The sequence below is a fragment of the Oncorhynchus mykiss genome, chromosome 27 (genome assembly GCF_013265735.2).
Source record: "Oncorhynchus mykiss isolate Arlee chromosome 27, USDA_OmykA_1.1, whole genome shotgun sequence".
Lineage (NCBI taxonomy): Eukaryota > Metazoa > Chordata > Actinopteri > Salmoniformes > Salmonidae > Oncorhynchus > Oncorhynchus mykiss.
The window spans coordinates 5,191,368-5,203,762 of NC_048591.1; the positions used below are offsets into that span (position 1 = coordinate 5,191,368).

General features: G+C 40.0%; 1 protein-coding gene across 1 annotated transcript in view; it reads left to right on the plus strand.

The window, feature by feature from the left end:
• LOC110507051 (glutamate receptor ionotropic, kainate 4) overlaps window positions 1-12,395 on the plus strand; it is a 450,996-nt gene that overhangs the window by 311,440 nt on the left and 127,161 nt on the right. The window contains exon 5 of the mRNA XM_036965131.1: window positions 128-225. Within this exon, the coding sequence (XP_036821026.1) occupies window positions 128-225 (98 nt within the window). The remainder of the gene's footprint in view (window positions 1-127; window positions 226-12,395) is intronic.

Below are 12,395 nucleotides of genomic sequence, written 5' to 3' on the forward strand. Positions count from 1 at the left end.
CTGTTAGTGTAGGATCAAGCCACGCACTAAGCAACATACAACTCCTATTCAACAGGCTGAATGTGGCCTTTTGACCATGTCCTGTCCTGTATTATCTGACTGGATGCTTGTCTCTGTGTGTTGACAGTGTGCCAGATCCTGTCCAAGGGAGTGGTGGCAGTCCTGGGTCCCTCTGCCAGCCCTGCTTCCAATTCCATCATCAGCAATATCTGTGGAGAGAAAGAGGTGAGTACCGGCTCGTATTTTGACTGGCTTTATTTTGCCTGTCACACTAGCACAGTTTGCCAGTCATATTATGGAACAATGTGTTTTATTATTACTGTGATTTTGAGACCGTGCTCGACCCTTGTCTGCGACTCATGTCAATGCCACAGCAGACAGATTTTTATTTTTCTTTCTCATAATGTTCTAAGCTATTGTCTGAAATTTCAAAAAGGGGCCAAGAGTCAAGGACTTAACAGCGTACAACATTAATCCAATCACATCATTTCTCAGACGGATTGTAATTGGCTTGGTCCTGCCCGTGTGTGTCTTGTCAGTTTTGTGAAGGACCACCTCTCCTCGAACAACATCGAAAGTCATCATCTATACGTTTTCAGTACAGGGCCCATTCAAATGAAATAAAATCAAATGCTATTTTGTCACATGCGCCGAATACATGCCCCCGAATACCTGACAGTGAAATGCTTACTTATACAAGCCCTTTCACCAAACAATGCCGTTTGAGAAAGAGATAGCGGCTGTAAATAACAATAGCGGGGCGATATACAGGGGTTACCGGTACAGAGTCAATGTGTGGGGGCACCGGTGTCGATTTAATTGAGGTAATATGTACATTGAGTCGTGATGTTGAGCAGTTTTGCTTAGGCTTCAGGGATTTGTGCCTATTGCAGGATGTTACTACGGTCTCTTATGCATGATATTTTGCAAAATGTCAATTTATAGAAGTCTATAATAAAAATCACATTTATTTTCCGATATGTCACCTTTAATGAGAACTGTGATGATTGGATCAGTCTTTAGGCTTGGACTCTCATTAGGCTTGGATGTATACTGTCTATCCCTTTGAAATGTTCTGAATCTGAGGTCATTTCCTGTGTGAATAAATGAACATGTAGATTAATCGTACGTCCTTAATAAACAAGTTCACTTTCTGTAATGTATTCATCGGACCATCTAATCAACACGTGCACCTCTTGGGGTCCCGAGGACCAAGTTTGTGTGAAATGCTGCCTTAAAGGGACTACTTTGTGATTTTGGCAATGAGGCCCTTTATCTACTTCCACAGAGTCAGAGCATGCTAGCAGACACCCATAGACTTCCAGTCACTGCGCTAAAGCTAGTTAGCATTGGCTCGCAAAACTACAGTGGGGCAAAAAATTATTTAGTCAGCCACCAATTGTGCAAGTTCTCCCGCTTAAAAAGATGCCTGTAATTTTCATCATACTGTACCTCTAACTTCCTTCATACTGGACACAGAGACAAAAATGGTATCCACCTGTTTATCAGACTCTGGAGATGTAAATATCTTAAGATGTTCTTAACGATGTTCTTAATCTAAACTTGTGATTAAGGCGAATACGTTAACATGTTTCAAGCAAATACCATCTAAAAGGCCAGGCACAAAGACTGTGTGAGTTCTGCAGGTCTAAAACGGTGATGACATGTAAAGCATGATGATGCCACATCCTGGCTTTTAAAAAAGGCCAACAGGATACTGTTTTTGAGGAGTTTCTTTAATAGCTGTCAGGATGTACTCTGACAATGAATGAAGGTCCCATTGCTCTGTTATTACCCTGAAAGTTATATCTCACTAATGGTCTCCTTTTGCAAACTGGGCATGTCGATAGTCTTTCTCAGTAGAGGACAACAGGCCTGGCCCTGGCTGATGGAACATGTCTGTGGGACTGAGGGAGGGAGAGTGCTTTGGCCACTTTATTACGACCTGTTTGAGGGGAAAGTGGAGTGCGATGGAGAATATTGTTTCCCAATATAATTGCCAGAGGTGTGTGTTTAATGCAGTAGCCCCATAGTACTAACGTTGATTAACATTTATTATAGGTCGAGATTATTGATATTGCATATGTGCTGGTATAATGTGCATCTAACACTGACAAATAGATCAATGAGCAATCAATGTGTTGTATACAGTGCCTTCAGAAAGTATTCACAACCCTTGACTTGTTCCACATTTTTGTTGTGTTACAGCCTTAAGTTACATGTCACTGGCCTACACACCATAACCCATAATGTCAAAGTGGAATTATGTTTTTCAAACTTTTGACAAATTAATTCAAAATGAAAAGCTGAAATGTCTTGAGTCAATAAGTATTCAAACCCTTTTATGGAAGCCTAAATAATTGCTTAACAAGTCACATAATAAGTTGCATGGACTCACTCTGTGCGCAATAATAGTGTTTAACATGATTTCTGAATGACCTCATCTCTGTACCCCACACATCCTATCTGTAAGTTCCCTCAGTCGCAGTGGATTTCAAACACATATTCATCCACAAAAAACAGGGAGGTTTTCCAATGCCTCGCAAAGAAGGGCACCTATTTGTAGATGGGTAAAAATAAAAGCAGACATTCAATTTCCCTTTGAGCATGGTGAAGTTATTAATTACATGTTGGATAGTGAATCATTGCACCCAGTCAATACAAAGATACAGGCGTCCTTCCTAACTCAGTTGCCGGAGAGGAAGTTAACCGCTCAGGGATTTCACCATGAGGCCAATGGTGACTTTAAAACAGTTACTAGTTTAATGTCTGTAATAGAAAATTGAGGATGGAATCAACAACACTGTAGTTACTCCACAATACTAACCTAATTGACAGAGTGAAAAGAAGGAAGCCTGTACAGAAGACAAATATTCCAAAATATGCATCCTGTTTGCTACAAGGAATTAATGTAATGCTACAAAACGTGGCAAACTGAGTACCACATTTTATATTTTCAAGCATAGTGGTGGCTGTATCATGTTATGGGTATGCTTGTAATCATTAAGGACTGGGGAGTTTTTTAGGATAAAAAATTAAAGGAATGGAGCTAAACACAGGCAAAATCCTAGAGAAAAACCTGGTTCAGTCAGCTTTCCACCAGATACAGGGAGATGAATTCTCCTTTCGGCAGGACAATAACCTAAAACACAAGGCCAAATCTACACTGGAGTTGCTTACCAAGAAGACAATTAATGTTCCTGAGTGGCCAAGTTACAGTGTTGACTTAAAGCTACTTGAAAATCTATGGCAAGACCTGAAAATGGTTGTGTACCAATGATCAACAACCAATTTGACAGAGCTTGAAAAATTCTGAAAAGAATAATGGGCAAATGTTGTGCAATCCAAGTGTGGGAAGCTCTTATGAGACTTACCCAGAAAGACTGCCAGCTGTAATCGCTGCAAAAAGTCATTTGACCAAGTATTGACTCAGGGGTGTGAATACTTATGTAAATTCAATATTTTTGTTTCATTTTCAATACATTTGCAAAAATGTATAAAAACATGTTTTCACTTTGTCTTTATGGGGTATTGTGTGTAGATTGGTGAGAAAGAGGAAAAATATGTTTAATACATTTTATTATTCAGGCTGTAACGCAACAACGTGGAATAAGTCAAGGGGTATGAGTACTTTCTGAAGGCTCTGTATATTTTACTTTCTATATATATATATCAACCCAGCATCTACAGTGTTGTGTGTGTGTGTGTGTGTGTGTGTGTGTGTGTGTGTGTGGCAGTTGTTGTGACGGTGTTGGGGAGTCAATTACTTCCTGTCTGTGCTCAGTGATTGTGTCTGTGTTCATAATTCTTTACTGGGAGAGTGCACAGATGCTGGCAAGCTGACAGGAGGCCGAGTAAATAGGGGGACACATGAAAATATGGCTCATGACAGCCCCTTCCATGTGATCAACCTATTACAAACACTCAATTTATCATTCGGAGAGCTCCATATCCATTTGGGGGGCTCTAAGTGTTGCTGTGCTGAGGCATACTGTAACCCATCTGGATGTAGAAAATGGTAACTAATAAAAACAGTACCTGTTCTGTGGACAGGTTTTTATCTCTTCACAGGAAGCAATTGCGTAGCACAGATGCCGAGAACTCCTAGCTCCATGTACAGTATAATCCTTTTAACACCTCTTAAACGTTAGCTTTCCTATTTAGTGGACTTTGAGCGGTTCTAGACCGGTTCCTGACCAACATTTTTGTGTACAGAGTGCTCTGTGAACAGCACAACATCAATTGCTGCGCTCTGTGAAATCTGACACCTCATTTGCATAGAGAGCGACACGTTAGATTTTCTGGCCTATGCAGATAATGGTTTGATTTCCTCTGGCTGTGAACCTCGCAGCTTCACTTACAATACGGGAAATATGAGATGGGATACCCTAGCTATAGCAGCAAAAGCAATCTCATCACGCTGTGATGTTCATTGATGGATTTAGTCCACTTTCTCTTGGTCACAGCAAGACAAAATCACTTTGTGTTTAAAGCTGAAGTTGTAACAAGTCAGCAAGCATGGCGTCTGCGTCGCTCAGAGGATGCTGGGCAGAAAATGCTCTGTCGTCAGTCATGAGGTGTTGCCAATTTTGTGCTGTCAACAAGTATGATCATGTTTATTTTACAGTTAAAAGATAGGTTAAATATTAAAGTAATTTATGATTTTATTGTTACTATAATTAGAAAGCATTTCAATCATTTCATGCCCTATTCCCCCACTTTTGTTGAGTAATATTATGTGTTATATTTTCGTGTTTTTATCACGTTTGTACTGTGTACTTGAGCTTGTGTCCTCAAAAGAGACGACACCTGAGCAATGTATAACTATTTTTATCAGAAAGGTGAGATTTGAATCTTCTGGCAGTTTAATTAAGCATTACTGGGTATTGTTTATGGCCGTCTTATGATAAATAATTATTGTCCATTTGTCTGTCTATTTAGGCAGGAATCTAAATCTTTACATTGCATTGAACAGTTTTTTATGTTTTGCTGTTGAATGCTGCAGAACATGTTTTAAGGTCTTCTACACTGAACAAAAATATAAACGCAATATTTAAAGTGTTGGTCCCATGTTTCATGAGCTGGAATAAAAGATTCCCCAAATTTTACATACGCACAAAAGCTTATTTCTCTCAAATGTTGGGCACCAATTTGTTTACGTCCCTGTTAGTGAGCATTTCTCCTTTGCCAATATCATCCATCCACCTGACAGGTGTTGCATATCAAGAAGTTGTTTAAACAGCATGTTCATTACACAGGTGCACCTTGTGCTGGAGACAATAAAAGGCCAATCTAAAATGTAGAGTTTTGTCACACAACACAATGCCACAGATGTTTCAAGTTTTGAGGGAGTGTGCAATTGACGTGCTGACTGCTTTAATTTCTGTACCATAATTTGGCAGTACATCCAACCGGCCAACATCCAACCACGTATATGGCGTTGTGTGGGTGAGCGGTTGCTGATGTCAACGTTTTGAACAGAATGCCTCATGGTGGCGGAGGGGTTATGGTATGGGCAGGCATAAGCTACGGACAATGAACACAATTCCATTTTATCGATGGCAATTTTAATGCACAGAAATACTGCGATGAGATCCTGAGGCCCATTGTCATGCCATTCATCCGCCGCCATCACCTCATGTTTCAGCATGATAATGCACGGCTCCATGTCACAAGGATCTGCATACAATTCCTGGAAGCTGAAAATGCCCCAGTTCTTCCATGGCCTGCATACTCACCAGAAATGTCACCCATTGAGCATGTTTGGGATGCTCTGGATGAACTTGTATGACAGTGTGTTCCAGTTCCCGCCAATATCCAGCAACTTTGCGCAGCCATTGAAGAGGTGTGGGACAACATTCCACAGGCCACAATCAACAGCCTGATCTATGCTAAGGAGATGTGTCGTGCTGCATGAGGCAAATGGTGGTCACACCAGATACTGACTGATTTGCTGATCCACACCCCTACCTTTTTTTAAAGTGTCTGTGACCAACAGATGCAGATGCATATGTATTCCCAGGTGTGAAATCCATAGATTAGGGCCTAATGAATTCATTTCAATTCACTGATTTCCTTATATGAACCGTTAATCAGTCAAATCTTTGAAATTGTTGTATGCCGGTTAATATTTTTGCTCAGTATAATTTACATAAGCTGTAAGGAGCTCCGACTTGGGTATGAACTTCGAGGAAATGTCTGTTTTAAGCATGAAACACACAGAAACCTCACTGCCTATAGACTGCCAATAGGTACTTATCACAGTGGGAGGACGGTCATTCTATTGCTAGAATAAAAGCAGTACCTGCTGCATGCTGACTGGTAGTGACAAACCTGACGGTTCTACTTTTAGATTTGCAGTGCTTGTCAGTGGCCGAGAACTTCACGCTGTGCCAATCAGAGAGCACGAACCCCCACATTGGGGGAGCCAATAAGAGTGACATTTTTATTATTTTTATATATATTGAAAAAAAAAATAGTACATCCAGGATTGCCATGTTTGCGGTTTTCGAACAAATTGCGTAACTTTGAAAACGATGTTGCGGTTGAAAATGTATTTGTCGCGGGTTTTTTGGGGCTACTTCTAGTGAGTGAGTGGGTGAGTGGTGGGGAGGGCTGGGTGGGTGTTTTTGTGTTGAGAGCACTGGTTAAGAGAGTGCTGCATCTGAGTCACGGAGACAGAGCAGCACACCCATACGTCGTGACAACTTTTTGCCAGTTGTCAGTAGGTGGTTTAGATTGTCATTATGGAGACACCAATATGCAACCCTTTCTCTATAAAACATATTAACGCAATAGGACTGATATGACAGAGACAAAACAATAGAAAATCACTTTAGCCGCACTAGAGGGCTTTAGATAAATAAATTGCATTCTAATGTCGACTTTTCTTACGGAAAACCATATCAAACGAATTTTTTTTTTTACGCCTGCTCAGTTCTTGGGTCTCAAGCGCTGCACAAGTGAACATTTGAAATGGAAGTTATAGAACTCCATCGCATGCTTCTGTAATGGGAAAAAGCCCACAATGAAACATACTGACATTAAATGTGGAGAATGACAAATTTGCATCTGTTGGCTATCAAGTAGGCTAATGTGTATGCCATTGTAGGCTACTGTAGTCTACCATGTGATACAATTAATATGTTGAAATGACGATATCGCTGGACTCATTGCAAATCAATTTGTGCCACTTGTGTAGCCTACCTGGAGCTGGGAAACGGGTTTAATAAATAGCCTATATCTTCAGTTTATTGTTGTTGTTGTAGCCTTGTGTTATTATGCAATTGTCAATGGCCATGTTTAGTTAATCAATTTGGAAGTTATCAATTGTGATCATGGTCCCTGCTCTATTGCAAATGTATCAATTTGCACATTTAATGTCGATCTCATTGTGGACTTTTCTCTGAAATTATATGTTGGCCTATCAGGGGCTATAGACAACCTGCATCTAGCTCAGCATACCATGGTAAAGTTGAATCGCAATTATAAACCCAGATTTTAGTCAGTAGCCTATGCCTATTGAAATAACAAGCCAATCTCGCAAATATACTATTTATAACTGTTTGTAGTCTTAACAATCTGGCTCATAATAACTGTGCAATCGCCAGAAAATAGCCTAACAATCGGTTTTTGAAGTTAGTCCATTTTTTTATTTTTTTATATACAAATAAATATCCAAGTATTTATCCAAGTATTTCACTCAAACTCTCCTGTCGTATTTATTTATAGTTATTCGTTTATGGGCAAACGGGATATATTTAATATAATTAACTGGGTGGTTTGAGCCCTGAATGCTGATTGGTTGTATATCAGGCCGTGTACCATAGGTATTGCAAAAATATATATATTTTTACTGTTCTAATTATATTGGTAACCAGTTTATAATAGCCATAAGGCACCTCAGGGGTTTGTGGTATATTTTCTAAAATACCACTGCTAAGGGTTGTGTCCTAAGAACAGGGACCACACCTCCTCGGGTCTTATTGTTTAATCATTACAGTCAAACATGTTAAATCGACATCCATTGAATGAAAAATTATCTGGCGAGTTTAATGAGGGCAAATTATATTTTATCTTGGGACACAGTTAAGCGCTCAAGAATTATAATTTTGATGGCAAACCGAATTCAGCTTCTTAGTCTACATCGTCAGAAATTATTATAATATTATTATTATATTCCTTCTTAAGATCGGACCCTTTTTTAAAATTCTGCTTCAAATGATTCAAATCTAACTGTCTGTAGCTTAGGACCTGAAGCAAGGATAAGCATATTCTTGATACCATTTGAAAGGAAACACTTTGAAGTTTGTGTAAATGTGAAATTAATGTAGTAGAATATAATACATTAGATCTGGTAAAAGATAATACAAAGAAAAAAACATGCGTTTTTCTTTGGTTTTTTTTGTCCCATCATCTTTGAAATGGAAGAGAAAGGCCATAATGTATTACTCCAGCCCAAGCACAATTTAGATTTTGGTCACTAGATGGCAGCAGTGTATGTGCAAAGTTTTAAACTGATTCAATGAACCATTGTATTTCTGTTCAAAATGTGTATCAAGACTGCCCAAATGTGTCTTATTGGTTTATTAATACATTTTCAAGTTCATAAATGTTCTCTCTACTCAAACAATAGCATGGTATGATTTCACTTTAATAGCTACTGTAAATTGGACAGTGCAGTTACATTAACAAGAATTAATAAGCTTTCTGCCCATATCAGATACAGTTGAAGTCGGAAGTTTACATAAACTTAGGTTGGAGTCATTAAAACTCTCCACAAATTTCTTGTTAACAAACTATAGTTTTGGCTAGTCAGTTGGGATATCTACTTTGTGCATGACACAAGTACTTTTTCCAACAATTGTTTACAGACAAATTATTTCACTTATAATTCACTGTATCACAATTCCAGTGGGTCAGAAGTTTACATACACGAAGCTGACTGTGCCTTTAAACAGCTTGGAAAATTCCAGAAAATTATGTCATGGCTTTACAAGCTTCTGATAGGCTCATTTAAATAATTGGAGTCAATTGGAGGTGTACCTGTGCATGTGTTTCAAGGCCTACCTTCAAACAGTGTCTCTTTTGAAAATCAAAAGAAATCAGCCAAGACCTCAGGAAAATAATTGTAGACCTCCACCAGTCTGGTTCATCCTTGGGAGCTATTTCCAAACGCCTGAATGTACCACGTTCATCTGTACAAATAATAGTACGCAAGTATAAACACCATGGGACCACACAGCCAACCTACTGCTCAGGAATGAGATGCGTTCTGTCTCCTAGAGATGAATGTTCCTTGGTGCGAAAAGTGCAAATCAATCCCAGAACAACAGCAAAGGACCTTGTGAAGATGCTGGAGGAAACAGGTACAAATGTATCTATATCCACAGTAAAACAAATCAAATAAAATTTATTTATATAGCCCTTCGTACATCAGCTGATATCTCAAAGTGCTGTACAGAAACCCAGCCTAAAACCCCAAACAGCAAGCAATGCAGGTGTAGAAGCACAGTGGCTAGGAAAAACTCCCTAGGAGAGCCAAAACCTAGGAAGAAACCTAGAGAGGAAGCAGGCTATGTGGGGTGGCCATCCTCTTCTGGCTGTGCCGGGTGGAGATTATAACAGAACATGGCCAAGATGTTCAAATGTTCATAAATGACCAGCATGGTCGAATAATAATAAGGCAGAACAGTTGAAACTGGAGCAGCAGCACGGTCAGGTGGACTGGGACAGCAAGGAGTCATCATGTCAGGTAGTCCTGGGGCACGGTCCTAGGGCTCAGGTCAGTTGAAACTGGAGCATGTGTCGATATCTATATGCATTGTTTTCTATAAATGTGTCTATATCAACATAAACTGAAAGGCCGCTCAGCAAGGAAGAAGCCACTGCTCCAAAACCACCATAAAAAAGCCAGACTACGGTTTCAAACTGCACATGTGGACAAAGATTGTGCTTTTTGGAGAAATGTCCTCTGGTCTGATGAAACAAAAATAGAACTGTTTGGCCATAATGACCATCGTTATTTTTGGAGGAAAAAGGGGGAAGCTTGCAAACCGAAGAACACCATCCCAACCGTGAAGCACGGGGGTGGCAGCATCATGCTGTGGGGGTGCTTTGCTGCAGGAGGGACTGGTGCACTTCACAAAATAGATGGCAGCATGAGGGAGGAAAATTATGTGGATATATTGAAGCAACATCTCAAGACGTCAGTCAGGAAGTTAAAGGGTCTTCCAAATGGACAATGACCCCAAGCCTACTTCCAAAGTTGTGGCAAAATGGCTTAAGGACAACAAAGTCAAGGTATTGGAGTGGCCATCACAAAGCCCTGACCTCAATCCTATAGAAAATTTGTAGGCAGAACTGAAAAGGTGTGTGCGTGCAAGGAGGCCTACAAACCTGACTCAGTTACACCAGCTCTGTCAGGAGGAATGGGCCGAAATTCACCCAACTTATTGTGGGAAGCTTGTGGAAGGCTACCCGAAACGTTTGACCCAAGTTAAACCATTTAAAGGCAATGCTACCAAAACCTAATTGGGTGTATGTAAACTTCTGACCCACTGGGAATCTGATGAAAGAAAAAAAGCTGAAATGAATCAATCTCTCTACTATTATTCTGACATTTCACATTCTTAAAATAGAGTGGTGATCCTAACTGACCTAAGACAGGGAATTTTTACTCGGATTAAATGTCATGAATTGTGAAAAACTGAGTTTAAATGTATTTGAAGATGTATGTACACTTCCGACTTCAACTGTATGTCTGTGTCATGGGAACTTTTCTTGTTACTCACAACCTCATGCTAATCACATTAGCCTACGTTAGCTCAACCATCCCGCGGGGGTGGGGGACGACACACCGATCCTGTAGAGGTTCATTCGCTCGATAACGTTATGGAAATTGGATTTATTGGATAAATGTGGCAAGTCATCTCTTGCTACAAATGAAAATGTGTCTAGTTTTCAGGCCTTGTGGGCGGGTTTTGAGAGGTCATTGCACTCGTCATTTCAGCTAGACCTGGCAACCCTGCGTACATCCAAGGTTAAATGTCATGAGCCAGTCACACTTCGCATGCAATGTAGGCTATGGCATGGTAGCTGGCATGCGCAGACGCAATGCATACCACACTAAATACTTATAATTGACATTATGATTCAATTAGTTTCCATGAAACAGCTGCCTGTGTTAGCTGCTGTTATTTTCAACATCGGTCAGCTGTGAAAGCTGTGGATGGGGCTTTGGAAAACAATGCATGTGGGTGGGCTCCATTGGGTGACCACCTAATGGGAATGCCCCTGTCATTTGTGACGATAGAATGATATTTTGTCTTAAATGTAAGTGATTTCAGCGAGGACATTTGATTCGTTGGATTGAATAGTGATTTAAATGTTTCTGTTGAATCAGACATGTAACGTGCCTTAGAATCATATTTTAGACAGTATACTTAAGTGATAGTGTCCGATTTCCTTGGATCCTTTGAGATAGCCAATTTCAATGTGTTGGAGCTGTGATTTCAAATATATATTATACATCTTTGGCTCAGCAAACCCCAGTTAAAAATATATTCTATATTTCCCTCTCATTTGGCATCCTTTTACCCAGACACTCCAACCCATTCCTTCATGATAGAAATAAGGTTCAATATTTGCCACATTGAGACGAGTAAGATTATAGTAGTTCAGTGGGGCAGTGCTTACGGCTGCCCTTTGAACCTGACTGACATGAGGACTGCATGCAGAGCACTCTTCTGGAGGGCTTCACAATAGCCCTGGAGAGGCACAAGAACTGGAGGTCCCTCACATCCACACACACTCTCTTTGTGAGAATACATTGTGAAAATTGCTTGTATTCGGAATGTCAGTCGTGCAGATATTAAAATACTTTTTTTTTGTGTGTGGTGAGGCTGCCACGGTGCTTGTGTAAAAAAAAAAATGATTCAGTCAAATGTTAAGTAAAAAATAGAATATATCTGCAATCCTTTCTGTCAAGCCCAAATGTAAAATTTATTGAAATGAGAGTGTGAAAACACCCTGGGTCAGTTTACCCTGCCAGGTTCTCATTGATAGTGCATGTTAATTCAGAATTATTTCACTCGGCCGAGCATGAGGCATCAACTCTGACCACTATACACGATTAAAACACGGTTGAACAGCCATGAACAGAAGTTGAACACATTTTTTATGGTCTCTTGGTCCTCACATTTACATGGTTATTGTGAAAGCAGTAATTAACATATGATATTCAATTTCTGCCCTGTATTTCTCTGACATTGACCTGTGTGTTGACTGAACCCACTGTGTGTGAGTAGTGTGTGTCAGCTGGCTCAGTCTGATTGTAATGGACACCATGTTCTCTGGCCCAGCAGCACATATCAGTGTGTATGGTCACGGTGTGG